The 23494-nt window shown below is 34.5% G+C and overlaps 1 protein-coding gene across 16 annotated transcripts in view; it reads left to right on the forward strand.

The window, feature by feature from the left end:
• Window positions 1-23494, forward strand: part of ADGRL2 (adhesion G protein-coupled receptor L2) — a 183343-nt gene that overhangs the window by 157762 nt on the left and 2087 nt on the right. For 4 of the 16 annotated variants that reach the window (XM_040987340.1, XM_040987337.1, XM_040987339.1 and 1 more), the window contains 8 exons: window positions 365-538; window positions 1393-1602; window positions 2456-2676; window positions 4006-4072; window positions 12426-12517; window positions 14352-14520; window positions 17405-17533; window positions 18073-18169. In XM_040987340.1, the coding sequence (XP_040843274.1) occupies window positions 365-538; window positions 1393-1602; window positions 2456-2676; window positions 4006-4072; window positions 12426-12517; window positions 14352-14520; window positions 17405-17533; window positions 18073-18169 (1159 nt within the window). Of the gene's footprint in view, window positions 1-364; window positions 539-1392; window positions 1603-2455; window positions 2677-4005; window positions 4073-12425; window positions 12518-13339; window positions 13385-13668; window positions 13696-14351; window positions 14521-17404; window positions 17534-18072; window positions 18170-20149; window positions 20279-20506; window positions 20589-21089; window positions 21108-22816; window positions 22855-23494 lie in introns of those variants that run through there. The other 12 variants (XM_040987333.1, XM_040987336.1, XM_040987334.1 and 9 more) reach the window with 9 other exon arrangements.

The raw sequence follows: 23494 nt of genomic DNA on the forward strand, positions 1-23494 counted from the left end.
AGATGAACTCTGACTTTGGTTCTTAGCATTTTCTCAGCAGAAATTCACAGCTCTGATTTGGCAAGAAAGGAGAAGAAAATAATTCTAATGTGCCATCAGTATGTAAAATCATAAGAAGGAAATTATAATTGTGTAAGATGAGTCTTTGGTAATTTAGAGCACACGATAGAGTTTCGGACTATAAAGCCTGTTTTAAGCTAGAAATCTACCTGGTATAACATAGTCCACAATGTTGCTGATGAAAAACTTTATAGTCCGAAACATGCAAAGTTCAATCTAAATTACCTTTTACACATATTAGACAATTGCTATTGCCATCTTAAAGTGTAAAATCCTAATTTTATCTTGTCATTTTATTTCCCAGCCTGACAATTATTTCAATGCAAACTGCTCCTTCTGGAACTACTCAGAAAGAACTATGATGGGATATTGGTCTACCCAGGGCTGCAAGCTGGTTGACACTAATAAAACCCGCACAACATGTGCATGCAGCCACCTAACCAATTTTGCAATTCTCATGGCCCACAGGGAAATTGCTGTAAGTATCTGCACGGCTAATTAGTAGTAGAGAAAAACCTCAGAGATTCAAAGCAACTTGTTGTAATAATCCCAACTTTGGGTGCTTATTGTAACTAAAAAGCAAACTGATATTGGTTTCTAGGGGTTTCTATACTCTCCGTGTATCTTAAAAAATCATGATCCTAAATTATTTTTATAGTAGTGTGCAGGTGGTTAGCTGAGGCAACCAGAGGTTTACATAGTGCACACTAGTAGCTCACACACAAGGCATGCCCATCCCAACACAAGTTTTGTTTTTGTTTTTGTTGTACAGCTGTTGTTTTTAGGTTTCTTAATCACTATACAGAGCTGAAGATTCTGAGAAATCAGACGGGCTTCTGGATTGATTGCGAGAACTATAGCCATAGATTTTAAAAAAAACAACAAAATATACTTATTAATTCACATACCTACTGTTTACTTAGCTGTGAAGTGTGTAACACGTAGAAAGCCCAGGTGAAAACTGAAAACATGGCTTATGTGTTGGCTTAGAGAATTATTAAAATGTGCATTATTTTGTAATGGATATTTTATAATGGGTATCATAACTAAATATTTTTATTCTATTATGAATATTTTCCGTGTGTTTATGTAGGTAATTATTTCAGACATTTTGAAATAACTGGTCTGCTATATTGGTTTCTAAAAGCTTTCAGAAGTCATTATTTAAATAAAAGTAAGGTAATATTGAACTATTGTATGATCAACATATTTTTTTAGTAATGAGACCTATTAGAGCACATATGAGCATTCAGGGAGAATGTATGCCTGTAGAAGCCGTTCTTCCACTTGATGTCAAGCAGCAATCTAATGGTCCTCATGTCTTGTTTTCAGTATAAAGATGGAGTTCATGAATTACTTCTTACAGTCATCACCTGGGTGGGGATCGTCATTTCCCTCGTTTGCCTGGCTATCTGCATCTTCACCTTCTGCTTTTTCCGTGGCCTACAAAGTGACCGCAATACTATCCACAAGAACCTTTGTATCAATCTTTTCATTGCTGAGTTTATTTTCCTAATAGGCATTGATAAAACAAAATACACGGTAAGAATCTATTAAATGTATTGACTTGGGGGTCTCTGAAACATCTTTAAAAAGTGTCCATCCAAAGAGTACTGATGTTTATATTTGACCCTATAATTTGATATTTGTGTCATGGTAGTATTGAAGGATAATTTTTAGTAAGTTAGAAAAATAGACTAACTCATTAAGTAATGCTTTTCTTTATATGTTAAGGTACATAGCGCATTTATGCGTTTTGTTATGCTATAATCTGAATAAAGGTGTGCTGGTGACGCTGCTAATGAAAAGATCTCATTTTAAAGATTTTTGTACTGTTTACATAGTCGTTCTAACCAGTGAACCTGTCCTCATATCTAGAATAATTTATTCATCAGCAAAGGGTCTCTGTGTCAGAAAAAGAACTTAATTAATTGATGTCTTATCCTATATTCATCTGTGTTGGGAAAAATTTAAAGATGTTCTAGATGTGGCAGGAAAATAATCCTAGGTCAGTAGACCTTGGCTTTTTGTTATTAAAACAAAGTTTTAAAATTCACTGTAAGAAACATTTGAAGTAATATATGAGCAAATAACTGTCCTAAAGATTTTTGAAGCAACTCTTGTGCAAATAGAGCATTGACCTTTCATAATGGGTAACTTTGGAAGAAAATTAAGGCATGTTTGCTGTGAAAGTGGTAGTATGTGATGCAGTCCTGTGCATTGGGCATAATCGTGCCTGATTTAAACAGATTTCTGATTTCCATTATGAAAAAAAAATCTTGAAAGTTCGCTCAGTAGCAACACATTTTGAAAACAAATGTGACTTCTATCAGTGAATATTTGATAGCTTTGGAGAGGGCTGTTTGCAATCATGAGCTTTTGTTTTTCTTTCTAGATCGCATGCCCAATATTTGCAGGACTTTTACACTTTTTCTTCTTGGCGGCATTTGCTTGGATGTGCCTGGAAGGCGTGCAACTCTATCTGATGTTAGTTGAAGTTTTTGAAAGTGAATATTCGAGGAAGAAATATTACTATGTAGCTGGCTACTTGTTTCCTGCCACAGTGGTTGGAGTTTCAGCTGCTATTGACTATAAGAGCTATGGAACAGAAAAAGCGTAAGTAATTGCAAGCGACCTGAGTGTTGTTCAAGTGAATAATTTTTTAAAGCTTGTTAGCTGTCAGTGAGGGTTCCTGACAGACTAAAATAGCATCTGAAAGCTTTATTGGTAAGAGAATGGGCATGCATGCCGTGCGCAAATTACAATCAAGTCTTTTGTAATTTTTCTGGGTTCAGAGGATTTGTACTTTGGCGAGGCAGATTCTAAATTATGGACTTTTCTTTTTAACACAAAAGATTGACCTGAAACAAATTGAAAAAGTAAATAACTTTTTGGCCTTAGAAAGATATTAAGTGAAATTTCTTTTGAACTTACAGCAGCTGACAGGTTTAACTACTCAGTTTTGAGCTAATGAAGCATTAGCTCTCTTTGTGCAGCCGACCCTGTAGCTACCTCTGGTTCTGAATTGTGACAGCAGCACATTCCCTTCCATATGTTTTACTTTGATAATATTTTATCAGGCAGTTTGAAAGGATTAAAATAAGTCACTGTCTTTCATTTATAAAAATAAAGATATTTACAGAAAATGACAGAAGGTAGACACAGCCATGTTTCTAAGGATTTCATTTGCTAGAGGCATGAATTTGCCTTCCAATTCTGTTTTACTTCTTCTTTGATAAAATTAGTTATATACAGATTCTTTGGACTAAGAAAAGCTTTTTGACTGTACAGATGATGAAAGACAAATAAAAGGAATTCTGTGGGGATTCAATGTTATAAGAAAATGAACCACTAAGTAAAATCTGCCTTAGTAAGTTTAGGTATCATTTATTCTAATATTGTGTGACTGCCATTTTTGATTTTTTTTTTCCCCCTCTGGTGGTTCATCCATGCCTTAATGGAGGTCTTATATTTCTACTATATTATTTTGTAACAAACCTTGAAGTCTGAACTTTTTTTTTCCTGTTGTATTTGTAGGGCTAAGGGTTTCTGCTTAGACCTGAAAGAATAATTTGAATGTTACATGTAGAACCTTCAAATGATGAGGCAGTTTAAAATACTGCATTTCACATCTTAGTAAAGCCAAAAGTTAGGAGTAAAATGAGATTTACTATTTTCCCATAGAAACATTATTTTTGTATGTTTTTATAAAAAAAAATAAAAACTGCAATTTAAAAAGGCAGATGAAGTGAATAAATTGCTATTTCTTACATCAACCAGCTCATAATTACTAGAATTGTTAGTAGGTGGTAAACGAATTTTCAAAGGCTATTATAGAGATAGGTTTATTCTAATTTTTTAAGTCTTAAAAATTGTTTTCCTTGTGGTATTGAAAATGCATTAAAGCATTTAACTTTTAACTTTTTTCTTTTCTTGTCCTCATAGCTGCTGGCTTCATGTTGACAATTATTTTATATGGAGTTTCATTGGACCTGTTACCTTCATTATTTTGGTAAACAAGCTATATTTTCCCTTTGTTGTTTAATGCTATTCAAAGAAAAATTAGCAACAGGAAAAACTTAAGTTTATAAATCTTTCAATGAAAAGAAAACTTATCTTTCAGGATGTTGTATAGTGTGATTTAAAATATATCATTACTGAAAATGGATACACTTTCTAAAATCTTGTCTAGAAACATTTTTGCCTATTTTCAGCTTAGTATTCTAAAATATTGTATGATATACTTCAAAATGTTTTTACATGTAAGTCATATTATGAATTATTTGAATGTTTTAAAATGATTTAAGGACATTACCTTGATTTCTGTTATCTTATTTGTACATGATAGTTTAAGACTTCTAGCTAAAAGTCTGCAATCAATTCTGTTTAGAACGAAACGATTTTTTTAAGTTTATACTCCAAAGTGAATATTAAATCAGATTGCAATTCATTACACGTACAATTGCTTTCTGACATTTGCAATTTCAAATAAAAATGCTGGTTTTAAAAAATTGTTTTTAAATGAAATGGATACAGGTTAACCATAGTAATATTAAGGTATTTTTAAACACGTAACTTATATTTAAAATACAGTTGAAATAAAAGAAAGTATTATCTGAATTTCAGTATTTACAACTTTCTCAGAGTTCTCGTTCTATGCTGATAGCAATAAGTGTCATCAACCATTATGACACTGAAGAACTATGAGCACATTTATGTAATAACTTTATTTTAATTTAAGGACTTTTTTCTTAACTGTCTTCAATAGGTTATACCAATGAGCTTTCATTCCTGAATTTGTATTTTATAAAATTTGGAAAAAAATGTAATAGTTGAAGAAACTTTAAAACCACTTCAAATTTGTATGGTTGGCCTTAAAATTATTTTATATTATTATACAAAGCCAAATGACAGTTAGAGCTGAATGCTTATGTGAATCAAACCAGTAAAACATTCCCAAGTGTTTCTAGGAAAGCTGATATCTCATCAGTTTTGTCCTGGTTTCACAAAGATAGCATGGCCCTAATCAGAGAATTAAATAACAAGCAACTGATATGAGGAGATAATGATGCTTTAAGCACACAGACGCACAGGCTGCTTTTTCTTTTTTTTCTCCTAAAACTTGGGCAAGCACATTTATGTTTTTAGATATATTAAGACAGCCTCAGAAATATTTGGCCTATAAAAATACCACATGTTTACTTTTGTTATACTGTTTATGTCTCAGAAGAAAAATACTGACAGGTTTAAAGGACAATTTTATTATATTGACTATTTGTCATGAGAAGCCACTGTTATTTATTGGTCTTGTCGTTATTATCCTCTATCAAATTCTTAAAGGGAAAAGTGAAGGGTTTTTGGAATAATGTTCCCAAAACCAGAAACACTCAGCAGGCAGCCATGTGCAAATTTCTCTCTTAAGTGTTGTCTTATAGTCATACCAACAGAGCAGACTGAAAGGGATGTAAGAGTGCAAATACAAGAATGCAGTATGTGTTTATTTACCTCCATGCATCGCTGTTGCCATGGGACGGGCTTTTGGCCTAGCGCTTAACATGCCAGTTCTAATGCCAGGATACTTCAGTGGGACACCTGAGTTCAGTTCCCGCTCCTTCTTGAAGTGGTGGTGATGGTTCAAGCATTTGGGCCCCTAGCACCAACCTAAAAGGCCTCTGCTGAATTCGCAGCACCCAGACTAGCCTGGTCCAATTGCAGCGTTTGGGCAGTGAATCAGTACATGAGATCTCTCTCTCTCCCTCTTTTTAAATAAATAAATCTTTAAAAAATAAATGAATAATCTTAATTTCAGCTCAGACCAATAATAGTAGTAGTATAAATCACATTGTATACTGATCATCATTTTATGCAACATTCTTAGGCCAAAAATTATATACTAATATTCCTAGAAAGTATATTTTTGCACTTTTAACTTTTTTAACTTGAGGCAGTTTAGCTTAGTAGTTTTAAGTAGGTGTCCATTTTAACAATAATATTCTAGGAGGAAAAATAATATGCTAGAGAAGATAAAGCTTGCCACTTCTGCGTTTGTGTAGAATGTCTTGCCCACAGGCTCTAGAGTTATTATATCTATGAGAAAAGTGCTGGTAAGTAATGAGCAGTGGGAAACCATTAGTATGCCTGAAATGGTTTCATGAAAGCTTGGATCATGACACGTCAGGAGTTGTTCTTATCATTTGGACAGCTCCATCTGCATCGTTAATAATTCATTCAGTTCAGAAAGAGTTCAGCTCACACGCTCATTTAGAAGTCTTCTTCAGAGAACACCTCTCTGACTGCTGGTCCCACGGAGAAATAGGTTTCTGCCTGGCGAACAGGAAAGATCTGGAGACACAAATACAGTTTTGGAGTTGCATTTGCCAGGTAGCAAAAGCTCTAAGGAGGACAAAAAGGGTCAGAACATGTGCAGTTCAGTGCAGTTGCTTCAGAGTGGGGTTTCTGTTCTTCTGTCTTATCATATCCATGTCAGCACTGCAAGCTGTGGAATGAATTTTAAGCTGCTAAGCTCAGGCGTATGTGATTCAATTGAGCAGATTGATGACCATAAAACCGTACACTTCTATAATCTGTGGTCCTGTTCCCACTAAATATATTTATACTTTTATATTCATCAGCATGAGTAATCCTTACCTGGGACATACTTAAGTAGCAATGAATTGAAACAGCAGATTATACTAGGAGATTATTTAAGAATTTTAAGATATTTTTAAAAGATATCCTGTGGGGACAGGTACAAAGAAGTACTTGTCAGCAGGAAAAGTTTCAGTTTAGAGTTTGTCTTGGCTGAGTAGCAGATATTCTTTTCTTCTGAATTTGCTCTGGCACTTTCACACAGAGTTCCGGTAAGGGATACCCATCTATCTGTTTACCACTATGCACACATAGACAGGGAATGGAGTTAAAAATCTCATTCAGTCTGGAATGCAATTCTTCATCTATAAAGTTAGTCACACAGTTGTGACAACATGTGGATGCTCACCAGTTAGTGGCATCTGTGAGGACCAGCCTTAGGGAAATCTGTAGAATAAGGCTGCAGCTCTGCCCTTTTTTCTTTGTCACTGATACATGGAGCCTTCCAATCTGTCCCCAAATAGTGTTTACGTTGGAAGAAACAAGAGGAGCAAAAAGTGGCTGAACTGGCCATCTCCTTGATTGGCTCTGTTCCAATCAAGAAATTGAGTCAATTCTGTGTTAGATGATTGCGAGTACTTTTATTTTAAGATATATGCCAAAGGCTGACACTGGAAGAAGTAAAAGTAACAGAGGGAAAAGCATCACTTAGTTTAAATCAGGAATTAAAAACTAAAACAGAAGTATATTTCTGGAGCCATTTATGCCAAGAGAAGAAAGCAAAGAAAAAATAGATTTGCAGCCAGTAGTTTGTTTGAAACTAACCCTTTTGTCTTAAAGTGACTGAATTTTGGTCATGGATTTGAACAGGGATGTTTTTACTTCTCACTGTTTCTTATTCTGATTCTGACGCCTGTGTTTTAAGAGCACAAGGAAGAACAGAGAAGGAATCCATTAAAATGTGTTTTACCCTACAAAATATCAGATTTTTAAAATCAGAGGATCTGAACCCGCCCTCTAAATACTAAGAACTGCATATATTCTTTGAAGCCAAGATTTAATATTAAAAACTTTAAGCATATGAGAAATAGAACCATAAGACTACTTTTTAAAAAAAATTTGTTTTTCAGTGTGCGGTCTCTGTAATATCAGAATAGTACACTGCCATAGATACTGCTTCTGGCATTTTAAATTATTCAGTTAATAACATACACAGATTTTTTAAATTTCTGTAACAAAATTAGTAAATGTTAGTGAAAATTTTTAACAATGAGTAAGGTGAAAATCCTGTGTTTCACACCTTTTTGACCTAATTATCATTCACAGTATGTCTTACATGCTCTTATCTCCATTACTACTTTAAACGATGGTATTTTGTCCTGTTAAATGTTTCATTGCCTCTTTATTTGTATGCCTTTAAGTCATATTCCAGAGGCTAATTGCGTATTGGATTTACTATAAACTTCTTGACATTCTGTGGATTTGCTATCATTTTAATATTCAGTCTAAATTGGAAAAGCCACAGAAACTTGTAAAATCATGTTGCATGCAAAAATCTTTGTGGGGCTCTTCAAGTATTTTTCTAATATTTTTAGTTGCTTTTGAAGAGACTAAGTTTCTTTGGAAAAACTAGTTTTACATATATTTAGAACTGCTTTAAATTTTCTTATCTTTATATTAGAATTTTATTGTGATTAACTATATGAGAGTATAACTGAATTAAGGTGATGATTAAGAATAAACCTGGACAAGTAGGTGTGTGGGTGTTTTCCATCAGTTGCTGCTCGTGGAATACTAATGTCTCACCAAGGAATTACGGAAGTACAGTTAATTATGGCAATTCCTCAGGTGAAAGACAATTGAACAGTATCACTATTGAATTAGTCAGAATTTCTTAAGATTTATATATTTTTCCGTTTTGAAAGGCAGACTTGTAGTGAACGAGAGACACAAGATCTTCTATCCACTGATTTACTCTCCAAATGGCCACAATGGCTAGAACTGAGCCAATCCTAAAGCAGGAGCCAAGAGCTTCTTCCAAGTCTCCCACGCGGGTACAAAATCCCAAGGACTTGGACCATCCTCTGCTGCCTTCCCAGTCCATAAGCAGGGAGCTGCATCCCAGTGCCCATACAGGATGCTGACATTGCAGGCAAAGAATTAGCCTATTGAAGTCATCATGCCAGTCCCAGGACTTTTTTTTAAGGCAGTATTTTATATATTAATTTATTAGATGTTTTTAATTCATTTATCATCTAAGTGATTTTTAAATTAGGTTACTCTATAGAAATAGAACCTTTTTAATATAGAATTAGTATATATTTTGGGAGGAAGACTCTTAATTTTTTCACTCAGAATGAATTGGTTAATGTTACGTGGAAAGACTGGTCTAAAGAACTAGACCTGAGCCTGTTGCATGTGAGCCCTGACATAGTACCTAAGTCATCGTTGGCAAGACAGCACAGTAATTTGAAAAATGAGTTTGCCTCCTCTGAAAGTGAGACTGTAGGTTATTTTCTTTCCCTGTAATGGTCTACATTTTCCAAAATTATGAATGTGTTTTATTTCTAACCAAAAAGAACATTAAACACAGAGGGAATCTTGAAAAGGTTTGTGGGCAAAGTATATTATGAAAAAAAAAAGGAAATAAAGATTTTTTTGCACTAAAATGAAGAGCCATTTAGTATACAGTGCAGAGGAACCTTCCCTTCATTCACTCAAGAGTATAAGGTAAAAATTGGCATCATAAATGTTTTAAAGGATTAACTGAGATAATATGTTTTCTATTATTGGTTTTCATGATATAGCTTTGTAGCTATAGGGATTTCCACTTTCTCCTTCCTTTCCTCCCTTCCGCTCTTCCTCTTCCAGCATTTTCCGCCATGTTGCAATAGTAAAACCCTTTAGTAATAGTCCCAAGTTTAACATTTTTGCTATTTAAGTGTATCATGGCATTGTAGGCATAGGCAAAAATAGAAAATATATTTTCTATGGCACATTCAGCTTAGTCAAGTAGAAAAAGTCTATCATATTTAGGTTTTTATTACATTTTCTGTAGGTAAAATTTATTTTTAGCAGAAAGTATTTACATTCGATTAAGGACTTTTTTTTCCTGAAAAAGTAACAGAGAGGATGAAACAAAGAGTTCTTCCATCTACTAGTTTGCTCTCCAAGTGGCCACAGTGGCCAGTGGCTGGGGATGGACCAGTTTAAAGTCTGAAACTAGGGACTTCCCCCAGGTTTCCACATGGGTGAAGGGCCCAGACATTTGATGTGTCTTCTGCTGCATCCCCAGGCCAGTAACAGGGAGCTGGATCAGAAGTGAATCAGCTAAGGCATGAACTGACAGCTGTGTGGTGTGCCACCCCATGTAGGTGGTAACTTACCATCCTATGTCACAGCACTTACTCCAGTATTTTCATCCCTAAATTATTTCTTCTTCCTCTGATTGTATTCATTGAAAAATATGGTCTACCCTACCAAAATAATTGCACTTTTCTTCTTAGACCATCATACTTTAAATAATCATTTTTTACATTATTATTAGTTACTTTTTCATAACTTGATACATTTTGAATACTTAATTTTTACTGTTCTGAAATGTGCTTCCAGTAGTGTTATGTCTGAGGAGATGATGATGCAATAACTGATATTTGGAAAGCAGTGAACCCTGAATTATGGCCCTATGGCCTTTAGGAAATTGTTAATCTCTCTAATTTCTCAAATAGATAAAAATGGTGTCTTTCTTACTCAGAATGCAATAAGTATACCTCTGTGCAACAAGGAGGTTGGTACTTTTTTTTTTTGAATGAAACATGGAGGACTTCAAAATGTTCCTGGATAATGGAATTAATTAGATGAGGTTTGTGGTTAGAAATCTGACTGGGATATCGTCCCCACCTGTCAGAGCGCATGGGTTCAAGGCCCTGGTGTGTTTCTCCAACTGCCTGGTATGTGCATTCTGCAAGATAACTGTACTGGTTCCACCACCTGGGCCTGCGTCGCCTGCAGAGGAGACCTGTTTGTAGCACCTGCTCCTGATCTCTGGCCTTGTGCTACCCCAGCTCCTCTTATTATGAGGAGGAAACCACTAGAAAAGATTTCTTCCCCTCTATCCCTATTTGTAAATGTGTTACCTTTGCCCTTCAGATTAAATGTGTGGGTCTCTGTGTAAAAGCTTTTTTTGGTGCAAAAAGATTTTGAAGTCTATGATCATTTTTATGGTACACATTCTGCACAAGGTCTTCAAAGAGCCCTTGCATCATTGTAAAATTCTGGAAATGCTGTTAATGTCATGACCACGTAGAATGATCTTCAGAAGATAAAGCCAGAAAATGTTTCTACAGCTTAATTTTGTTTTTCTGTAGATGAGGATTTTTACAAATTTTTAAATATGTTTCAAATCATAGCTGCTTTTGTCTCCACACAATTAATATGAAAGACAGAATGCTATCTGCCAACATGTACAAGTTAGGATCATTGATCTCATTTTGTCCCTTGAGGGGAACTTAATACATAAATAATAGTAAAATTTGAAAAATAAGTCATAGTACACAAAATGATGCAGAACATAGATTAAAGCTGTTGCTAAAACTCATCATTGGGAAGGTCTTGGAACATTTATTTCTGTTTAGTTTTTGTAATTATTAAATCTGAAGTAGAGATGAATAAATAAAACAATGTCCTTCTGTCATGTGGTATTGATCCTTTTACTGTAACATAGCTATATTGATTATCTGCCTCCAAGAAATTAAATTCGTCCTTACATATAATGGCAAAAAAAATAGATCCTTTCCTGAACTTGTCACTTTGTCTGGTGTTCTGAGTCATGCAGATCTCACAAAATACCAATATTTTTTTTTTTTTAGTGCAATAATCCCAAAGAAATACAGTATCCCAAATCCAGGAACAGTGTAGCTTAGTTCTGTATTTAGAGCATGAAAATAGAACTGCTCCCCAGGCCCCAGCATTCTGCCAGGTGTGAGAGGAAGTAGATGCGGTCAAGACAAGGTGTTCTGATGTTACTTATGTTGACCTCTTGGAACCCCAGACCAGTAACAGTTTGTGCCAGATTCCATCTTTCCCAGTTTGTTTTTGTTTGCAGCAAAATTCTTTTCACGGCTGAATGTTTAGAAGGACCTAAAATAGCATTTAGTCAGCAACTACCTCCTTCCGTACAATGTGGGTGTTAAAGTGCTGATGACTTTTAGCAGTAGTGGATATACATATGTATTTCTATGTGTCTGTTTGAATGTGCCTAGTTATATGCATATTAAACATTTTACTTTCGTTTGATCTTCTCAATTTTCTTGTAAGTTGATTTTGCCAAGTTTTCTGTCTTCATTTGATGAGTCAAAAGTAACCAAATCTCTCATAGTTTTAAACCAAGTAATTCTTCCTTGAGAGGTTGCATGGTATAAATGCCCCTTTCTAAGTAATTCACTTAAGTGTTTCTATCAGATGGCTTTTAGGCCCTGGAGGACATCTAGCTAAGAAAACTAATTTAGGTGTTCTAATTTATTTAATAATTACCACATGATACTGACTTAATGAGGTTGCAGTTTCATGTCAAATGATCTATTAAAGAATTGATCCTGCATAGCCAGAGTATTTTTATATGGACTCAACTTGATGTTTACATCATTAAACTAAAATTGAATCAAACTCTGCTTGCATCAACTGACTTTTAAAATCATTAACTCATTAAAATTTTTTACAAAAATATACTTTTTACTTGGTTTAAAGCCACCTAATTCTTTGTTTATTTGTTATAACAGCTAAATATCATCTTCCTGGTGATCACTTTGTGCAAAATGGTGAAGCATTCAAATACCTTGAAACCAGATTCTAGCAGGTTGGAAAACATTAAGTAAGTATTTGTATTTTAGTGTTGACACTGATAAGCTAAGTAAAAGAGACTCTCCACTGGGAACACAGGGATTTCTGCCTTCTGCCAACTGTAAAAACTATTAAGAATGAGATTTGAACTGACTGAAATTGAAGCTCACTCTTATCATCATAGACCCTGGTCCAAAACTAAAAAATGATTTCTGCCTGGATCTAGAGCAAAGAAATTGTTTCAGTGACTTCATGGAAATTCCATTTCACTGTAGCAATTTTTATTTTAACTTAAATATAGTTCAAAATAAATGATGTTTCCTTGTTTGCATGTCTGATGTGATTACATTAAGTTTGCTTTGTTAAATGACTTTTTGATTTAAGGATTGTAAGCATTTTCTACTTCTAATCCTCTATTGACTCTATTACTGTCGTTAACTTGAAGATTATCTGTTGTTTTCACACTAATTAAACAAATGTTTACTTTTTCTCAAATGTTGAGTAAGAACTGCAATATTCCATCCATGAGAAAAAAAGGCTATCTCATTAACCAAAAATTGATAGCTGTTGGTTCATTAAGTCATCTTAAGGAAACATTTATAGAGTATTTTACAAATGTGAGTCTTAGTTTAAAATTTGAAGAAGTATTCAAGTTAATGAAATTGCAAAAATAGTACTATTTTTAATGTAACAAATGGCAGATCTAGAGTAACGATAATTTTTTAAATTAGATGTTTTAGATAGGTTAGTGCCAGCTTCATTGCATGTTGCATGGTGAGAGAGAGAGAGAGATAATCTTTAGCATCTCTCTCTTTTCTTCCTTTTCCTCTTTCTGTCTTCTCATCCACACCAGTAATTACCGTGTTTGTGATGGCTACTATAATACGGACTTACCTGGGTAAGGCAGAACCCTACATTAACAAATTTATGGCATGATTTATATTTTTTATAAATCCGTCAATGTCATTAATTGCCTTTAATTTTTATAATTATTTTGGGATATCTGGTTTGCTGTGATATTTTAAAACTATAATATGCCTTTATTTTTTAATTGCTTGCCTCTGCATTTTGACGTTCTTAATTTTGACTAATTTATAAAATATATAAATGCTTTCTTATTACTTTCTATTTTAATTCTGTCTAATAATTTTGTTTCTCTTTTCTGCTTATAATGCTTTCTAGCTATGAAGATAATAAGCCATTTATCAAGTAAGATCATTAGTTAGACATGGAATGCACTGACTTTAAACCCCTCTCATTCCGTCCTATTTTCTACAGTTCTTTTTTTCTTAAGCTGTTCATGATGAAATCTCTCCAGAATTATTTTATTTTGAAGTTGTTTTCATGTTTTGTCCCATTTCAGCAAGGCTTCTTCATACTTTAGTTATATAACCTTAGGCTCACCTGAGACTAGTCTCTTAGAATCTGAAGTTGAGGTGTTAAGTGATTATCTGCCATTTAACCTTTCTGTATGTGTCACATTATTTTGTGTCATGAGTGCACCACAGGAATAAAAATATAGAAGTAAACTAATTAAGGACTACTTAATTTTTCTTACCCAAATGAATATAAAGACAATAAAGTTATGGGGGATATTTTATACTTTGCATTTTAATTTAGTGTTGGTACCTTGTTCATTCTGATGTAAGGAAAGGTCAGACCTGCTGTTGCTGTTTTCACTGGAGACTGCAGTACTAAATGCAATTGTTCTTTCTTAATCAGTGAAAGGTTAAAGCCATAATGCTGTTGAATTTGAATGTGAACATAGAGAAAGTCAACTTCTACTACTGATATGTTAAAATATAAGCATAATGGGTGTATCTCCCTCATTGAACCTGTTACAAAAATTCACTTTGTCTTTTCAGGTCTTGGGTGCTTGGCGCTTTCGCTCTTCTGTGTCTTCTTGGCCTAACCTGGTCATTTGGGTTGCTTTTTATTAATGAGGAGACCATTGTGATGGCATATCTCTTCACGATCTTTAATGCTTTCCAGGGAGTGTTCATTTTCATCTTTCACTGTGCTCTCCAAAAGAAAGTAAGTGAATGCAAACATGGAGGAGCTCCGTTTATTTGAACTTTGATGTGAAAATAATAAAAGTTTAAGCTACAACTGGTATATTAACATATTTTAAGCTATAAACAAATGGTGACAGCACTGTAGACACCATTAGTGTAAGCATGCCATTATCACTCATCCTTTGACTCTGGAGATGTTACAAGCTGGATACAATGGTAAAATTTTTTTTGCTGATAGGTTCTGGAAAATGCTTCATGCAAAGGATATGTAAGGTTAAATTCTTTGTTTACTAAAAGGTAAGACAATGATGCAAAATAAAACTGAATAAAATATTAAGTGATTTTAATTGTAAAAATACCACATATAAGAATCAACATTGATTTTTAGTAATTTTGAAAGATTTAAAGAGGAATTAATTTAGTCTTACTATTTTTGTCCTGATTTTGTTTTACATGAAGTCAGCTAAAATGCTTCAAAATTTAATTTTGAAGATGGAGAACTTGAATCTGTAGCAAGACAAAAGCCTAACAGAATCACTTAGCTGGAATTTAAGTTGAAAATTCCCATGCCTTTCACAAGATATCCTTTCCCTGACTGCATATCTAATGTAGTCTTTTTATTCTGTTATTACTAGTTGGTCACTAAATTGAACATAGAAATAGAATTGTGAAAGTGAAAACTATTATGTTTTCAGTCCTGACAAGATGATAGTGTTGTTACTTCCATCAGTTTTGAATAAGCTATAATTTTGAGATAATGACAGGGGAAAATGCAATACTGATAGATAATGTACATTCACAGCAATATAGGCATTAGGCAAAACCAACACCCGAGGGTATTATTTGGATAAAATACTATTTTGATTGCCATTGTCTTGGTTATACAGCATTTCAGAACAGTTAGTAGCCATTAAATGTGTAGAAATTTTTTGTGAGGTATCTGAACTTTAACTTTCTAAACATGTTCAAGGATAATTATAGCAACTACTTTAGTGGTTATATATTTCCTACATAGATGGGCATTCTGCATACAAGCATTTGATCAGAGATTAATAATTTCTGTGCCATTGTACCAAACATTAATCATAAACTCAGCAGAAATTGGTGAAGTAGTCATTATTTCCTTACAGTTTAGGGTATTAATTGAATAAAGAGATTTTACCATGCTTTAAAATTGATTAAATTGATAATTACATTTTTTTAAGTATTTTACACTCATTTTGAATATGTTCTGTTTAGTCCTGGGTAATATGTTTTTGAGTGCTTTCAGGATATTCTTTTTTTTAGAAAAAAGATTTATGTATTTTGATTGCAAAGTCTGATCTATACAGAGAAGAGGAGAGATAGCAAAATCGTCCGTCTGATGATTCACTCCCCAAGTGAAAGCAATGGTCATTGCTGTGCCAACCCGAAGCCAGGAGCCAGGAACTTCCTTTAGGTCTCCCACGCAGGTGCAGGGTCCCAAGGCTTTGGGCCGTCCTCAACTGCTTTCCAGGCCACAAGCAGGGAGCTAGATGGGAAGCGGGGCTTCCAGGATTCGAACTGGTACCCATATGGGACCCCAGTGTAATCAAAGTGAGGACTTTAGCCACTTAGGCCACCACACTGGGCCCCAGGATAGATTCTTAAACATAGGATATAAAATGGTTCATTTAAAATTATGATTCTTTGTACTTCAGTGAGTATATTTAATGTCAAGATAATGCTTGAAATCTCATCCCCACTGTTACTGGTCTAATAGGTATAATTAAATAAAGCTAGCAAATGAAAATACAGGTGCACTTAGATTTAAAAAGCCACCTAGTGACGTTAATTTTCTGATTTTGTATCAAATGTGAAGTTCGTGTGCTTTAGGCAAATGCTAAGCATGCAATTGTGAGGGCAGGACAAAGTAAAGTCCTTTGTGTGTTTTTTATACCCTACTAAAAATATTTTCATACACAGCCCTACTATTTGAGCCTGGCTGCAGTTCACAGTGAGACATGGTTATGTGCCAGTGTAGCTGTGTGTCAGAGCCAGCACCCTCTGCCCCTCCTGGTCCTGCACCAGCTCTAGCTGGAGCCTGTATTAAGCCATTGTTCAGACTTTGCATTTTAGGATTTAAACTTGTAGACCTAGCAACTTCTCTATCTCTTCATATATCCAAGCTTCAGGGGAAAAGGGAAATTACATGGGTAGCTCATTAATGTGAATGGAAATTGCATAAATAGTTCCCTTGTGTGTTAATGAAGAGAGCAGACATTTTAGTTACTATACTAAATGTTAAAGCTAGATATGTAGGAAAAAAGAAAATATTCCATCCTAATTATTGGCAAAAGTATCAAAGCACTTCTTTTTCTCTATTCATGTGCCAAAGTAGTCTTGTTCTTATAAAGAGGTTGCCCTCAAAACTATGCAGTCCTGTTAAAGAGGTTTGTGTATGAATCTAGCTAGAGGGTGTATAACATATAAAACCGAAATGACTGCATTATGGAGTGGTTAAATGTAGTTAAACAAGAGAAAGGGTTTTTTTTTTGGTTGTTTTTGTGTGTTTGTTGTTTAAGTTCAAAACAGAATTGGAGTAAGCAGGTATGTAGACTTCACATACTAATACAGCTTTAAAGATAATATTTTTAATGAATTGCTAGCAATTTTGTAATAACAGGATAGAAAGATTTCCTGTGTTACATTCTTTTCCAGGTACTACTAGCCAGTCTAGTGTACCAACTTTTTTTATTAATATTTCAGGAATTTCAATTGAACTCGATTTTGCAAGTTCAATTTGTTTTCTCCATGAGTAAGTCTTAGTGGAACTTTAATTCTTCTCGGTTGTCTTCACTGTTCATTTAATTAGGGAGGGAAGGAATGGAACAGAAGCAAGTATATTCATATTAATCCCTTGGTCTCATGATTATTCAATGCAGGTGCGAAAAGAATATGGCAAGTGCTTCAGACACTCGTATTGCTGTGGTGGCCTCCCAACCGAGAGCCCCCACAGTTCAGTGAAAGCGTCAACCACCAGAACCAGTGCTCGCTATTCCTCTGGCACACAGGTAACAAAGACCTTGACAGCATCCTTAATTAAGCTTATTTATAGAAAACCTACTGAGACATGTTCTCTGCATATGCACTCATTGTTTCCTCACACTAGTGAACTAGATAGTAAATACTTGTTTTTAGTAGTTTTAACTTCTTGACTATTTCTCCACATTTAATATTTAAATGAAATTTTTTGAGGAGAGTTTTTTTTAAAACAATGAGATCATTCTTTTGTATATCCCAAGGTAATAGAACAGAGACTCATGGTGAACACACAGTAAACATTTATTGAGTAATCAGTTACCCTCACTGTTTAAAAAAAAAAAAAGGCAAAAAAATGACATGTGTTTGATAGTTAAAGATTAAATACTCCTTACGAAGCAACAAGGCAGTGTAAACTTCCCTAGTTGTAGACCAGGAACAACAAACGTCCAGTAAGAGGCCAACAGATAATACTACACAAGTGGCTCCGGGTAAATCTTGGTGTTTTTAACGAAGGTAAGCCTGGGGGAAACTAACGTAACCTATCTGTCTTGCTATTTTATATTGATAGAGTCGTATAAGAAGGATGTGGAATGACACTGTGAGAAAACAGTCTGAATCTTCTTTTATCTCAGGTGACATCAATAGCACTTCAACACTTAATCAAGGTCAGTTTTTAGGAAAATTTGAGTTTACAGTAGAAATCGTGTCATTTTTTTTCCAATTTACAAGTAACCATTCTAGAGAAAATGCTGAACTTGTCTCTGAAGGGTTTACATCACAGCTTCCTAAACCTGTTGAGTCCATTTGTAGCATCACTTATTAAAAACACATATAACTTCCAGTTACTTAGTCATTTAATACAAAAACTTTAAATTCCACATGAACAGAGTAAGGCTGGAAGAGAGTGATTCTTGAAAAATATACTTTGCCGCTGATTGAAATGATTTCCCATTGAGTACTAATTATTCTTTCTAACCAAGACATTCATCAACGCTTTCTTCTTAAAACATTAACAATAACTAAAATAACCACCTATTCACAAAAACAATTTTGTAATGAAAATTAGTTTTTAAAAATCTTTTTTTTCCAAAAATAAAAAGTAAATGCCAAAAACATAGTACACAAATGAAATTAAAATGGATGGAAAGTTTTTACTTTTTAAAAGATGTATTTATTGATTTGTTTGTTTTGCTTGAAAGGTGGTGTTTTACAGAGCGAGGGAAAGGTAGAGATCTTCCATCCACTAATCCATGCCCCGTATGGCTGCAATGGCTACACATGAGCCAGTCCAAATCTTAGAGTCGGGAACTAATTCCAGGTCTCCAACATGGTGGGGGGCCTCCTCGTGCTTGGGCCATCTTCGCTGTTTTCTGGTGACGTTAGCAAAGGGTCAGGCCATGAGACAACACCTAGATGGAATGCTGGTGCTCGAGGTGATGGCTTTACTTGGCCCAGCACAGTGCTGTCCCCCATAATATTTCATATTGTTTTTATTTGTCATAACAATTTTGAAGTTATCTTATGAATTCATATAATTCTCATGTAGCCTTTACTGGGAAGTAAAACAATTGAACAGGGTAAGAGCCTGAGTCCATGTACACAAGAAAATTTCCATTTAGTCTGAAATAATTGTGTGTCTTGGAAAGGTAGTTGATCTAGTATTTTCAGTTTTGATGTTCTGATTTATAACATAGCCTAAAATAGAATTGTGACGAAATGTTAAAGACATCTTTGATTGTCGAGATTGTTGTGATAAACTATCTTATAATAAAAACAGAGTGTGTGTAGCATAAAAATCAAACTGAATTTTCAACTCTTTTTTTAGTTGTTGCATTACTAATGCCAAACAAAATTGCTAAGTATTGAAAGGTTTGTACTTTGTCAGTTAGAATGAGTGAAATGTGTGTTTACATGGCTTGGATATTTTACCTAATTCTATAAAAATGTCTATGAAAAGGTAAATAAATTGCTCAGTGATTCACTTTTGAAACCTGGCAAATAAGATTACAGAATGAAAAATTCTTATTTTGTAGAATTTGTGAATGTCTGATATTTTATTATACGCAGGTTTTTTCCTTGGCATGTGTGCTTTTGCATTTACTAAGAAGCTTTTTGCAGTGTGTCGTACTTTTTATCTGTTCATGAAAGTTGTGTTTTCTCTTGCTTGTTTCAAAGTTGATATTAACACAGATGTTTTCATGAGGGATAATCCCACACCTGTAAATTCTGAAAGTTTGAGAAGCCTCTTCTGGGCTTCAATGATTGTTTTTAATATTATGCAGTAACATCTTGAAATATAATGTTGATCTCAATGCATTTAATTGCCATTTTTGTTTAACAGTGATTCTGTATAAATTAGTAAATGTCATCTTAGCAGGTGTTTACTTGGGGGACTTGCAAAGCACCTGTGAATTACTGAAATTTAACTTCCTTCTCCCCTTTCTCCTTCAAATTAGTAGTTCAAATACCGTCAGAAAATTTCAACACATTTTCTATTGCCAACTGGTCCACTACCCTCGATGAATACCAAAATGACAACAACAACAACAAAAAAAACTTTACTGCAATTGTAAAACTAATATGAGAGAACTGATGTGTTTTTCTGTTTTTGTTTGTTTTGTTTTTTGTTTTGTTTTTTGCTTTAGGAATGACTGGCAATTACCTACTAACAAACCCTCTTCTTCGACCCCACGGCACTAACAACCCCTATAACACATTGCTCGCTGAAACAGTTGTATGTAACGCCCCTTCAGCTCCTGCATTTAACTCACCAGGTGTGCTTATACTCACAAATACAGCTTCCCTTCTCTGCGGCTAAACAGAGCTCTGTTCTTTACCCAGTTTCTAAGAGTCAAATTGTCATATATTTATTATTACATTCTTTAATTCTCAGTTAAAGGAAATTTGATATTTCCCATGCCAGGCTTCTAAAACTGCACTATATTATAGTAAAAACTCAGCCATGATAGTATTTACAGTAATGATCCATGTTTTTAACACAGGTGGCATAAATCTTAATATATTATTACAGGACTGACATCACATGGTCCGAGAGCCCATCTTCAAGATTTATATCATTTAGAGGTATCCTATCTATATAATATACTGTTCAGTTGACTCTAAAGCTTGCTGGCGAAATTTGCTTTTGGAATGAATTAGCTAATGATAATCTGGATGCCTAGGTGTAGAGAAAACTGTCCCTCGTTCTCATTATGACCAAACTATAGTATAGTGCAGCTTTATGGTAGTTATTCTTCTTTATTGAGAAACTTGAGAATAAAGTTAATATTAATTTTTGCTTATAGTTTTTAATTGGGGGTGGGGGCAAAATGGTCACTAACCCATCCTGTTTACTATGTTTTCTAATAGCGTATTTAAAAAATAGCATATAGTAACAGGCTTTAAGATTTTGGTAAATGCTGTCACAAAATTACTGCTAGCATATAATTTGTCTATTATTAATATTTGCTACCAAATTAAACATAAAACTTTGTTTCCGGTTATTTTTTCTTAAACTCCTTTAACATAACTGCAGCTTCTCTTTTCATTCTCTTGTTTTCTTACTTTCCTTATGCTCTCCTCTAGCAACCTACAGAGAGACAAGTATGGGAGTAAAACTTAACTTTGCCTATCAAATGTAAATTTTTTCAGCATGATTTTTAACGGGCACAATTAAAATATAACTAGCAGTCATGAAGTAGACTCAGCGGGCAAGTGGTTCACAATTTGCAACTAAAAAGTTACCAAATTCTAACAGTACACCCATCTGTACTGCTTTTGCTCGGTAATCGAGGTCTGTAGCAAATGCTGGCCTTACTAAGTATATGCAATGCTGAAATAATTTGCTATATAAAACCTGAAGTACTGTCGGCCAAAATGCTTAATGATTGACTTATCATTTCTGCATTCCCACAGTAATCTTGCTACAGGCTATGGAAAGACTTCAAGTGAATTACCTGAACTTGAGCAGAAAAGATGCCTCTTCAAAACCAGTCAAAAGATGGCTTAAATCTGCAGGATAACCTAGAAACACCTTTTGGATTCTATCCAATACTCATTTTGATTAAGCTGTGATCAAAAAAATGTTTCAAGAGATGGGACCAAATGCTAACATGTTATCCTTTAACTTAAAATGTCAAGTATTTTCCAGTGATTAAACTCAGAAATAACAAACGTGGCACATATATGACTTTATATAAAATGCTAGGAAATTGTGCCATTCAAGCTAAGTGAAGCCTTATAAGTACTCCATAACTTCACTTTGTTTTACATTGAGCGTAATATAAGATGAATTGTCAATTTTTCACATCCAGAGATTGAATCAGTTTCTAAATAATAGTCCAGTTTTCTCATGTGCTGCTAATTAACCCGAGAGTGATCAGGTATTTATCGCATATGCAGTTTGTATGGCGCAGAGATCTCCTTTTCAGACAGCAATGATGTTTTCTAGGATATCTGCAGATTTAAAAGGAGTGGCAACTCAAAAGGAAAGTTCCTATTTTTTCCCCAAGAATTCGTTTTTCCCAAACTCCTCCAAGCCTTGCATACAATGCAGCAGCCTCACAGTGGTCAGTTTCATTTCAATAACATCATTTCATTTCCTTTTTTCCTTTTTTTTTTTTTAACAGACCTATCTATAGACAAGTGTTTTGTTTTTTTTTTCCCTAGGATTTTGAGAATGAATAACCTAACCTAACGTCCCATGGTGCAGGTCATTTAATTTTTTTTCTCAGACTTTTTTTTTCTTTTTTTGTCATTTGCTTGAGAAGCACTGTGATGTCTTAGTTTACATGTTTGTGTCTGTAGAAAATAAGTTTTCTAAATCAAATATAGCATGTTGCCATGTTTTTTTTTCCCGTCCTAAACCTTTTTTTCCTGTCTTCAGCAGACTTACCCAGTCTTTCATTTCTTTAGAAAAAAAAATATACCAGCCAAGGCTGACACCCTTCTCCCATTCCATAGTTACTATTTATTCTTGGTTTAATTTTCCGTGAGCCATACTTAAGAAATCTCTAACATTTCTGCATTTGACCTCCATGCCCATGTCCTGAATGGGCCAGTCTTGTACAGTAGACTCTGCTGGTTCATTCCGTGCTGTCACTGTGACTGAGGCCGACTGCAGGGCTGCAGGCACGCCTGGGGCCATTGCTATTAGAGAGACTAATCAAAACGATAAGAAATACTCAGTGAAAAACAAAAAGGCTGCTTTTGCTGGCAATCTAATTTGTTGAACCCTTGCTCTAAGTTGCTGAGAAGCTTAGAAATTCTTCATCATGTTACAATAAATCATTTTACTTTCTTTTATATATCAGCTACTCTTAGGCCAGATAGCCTGAGCAGACACACATGATGTGAGTTGTCCAAAGTGAGTCATCCCACCCACTGTCTGTCGTGTTGTTGGTTGGTGCTTGTGGGCCCTGGGCCTGTCCGTGTGAGAGATGGCTGTCTTTGTTTAACATGAGCTCTTTGTATCTGTCCATTTGTCCATTCTTTTTTTCACTCCATCTTCAGACAAAGGAAATGTTAGAATGTTGTTTAAAAAGTTGCTTGCAAGTTTCGTGGGTTTATGTTGTACATTTGCCTTTTGGTTTTGTATGTGGCTTATTCTGTTTTAATTTAGTGTTGTTTAGGACAAATTCTGTTAATTTTCTTTTTATAAACCATAGTCTTGTACTTTAAAATGTAAATGTCACGAATGAATTGCTTTGCATTAACTATGCAAGGGCATGGAGTGAAGTCTTGTTTGTAAGAATGTCAGAGATTTGACCAAAAAGTAATTCATAACTACTGTCTCCCCAAAATAAGGGAATATTCTGTATGCCATTTTCCGTCCCTGGAAAACATATGATTCATTTTGTTTGTTTTAGCACTTTTTCCTGTTACCTAAGGGGTTACAATTATTTCCAGTTGGGAATGCGGGAACGGGAGAGCCTGGCACTATGTCCAAGTATTAGCTTTGAAAAACAACTTTGTCCTGAACGACATTAAAC

The sequence above is a fragment of the Ochotona curzoniae genome, unplaced genomic scaffold, assembly GCF_017591425.1.
Source record: "Ochotona curzoniae isolate NIBS_2020 unplaced genomic scaffold, NIBS_Ocur_1.0 contig_4612, whole genome shotgun sequence".
Lineage (NCBI taxonomy): Eukaryota > Metazoa > Chordata > Mammalia > Lagomorpha > Ochotonidae > Ochotona > Ochotona curzoniae.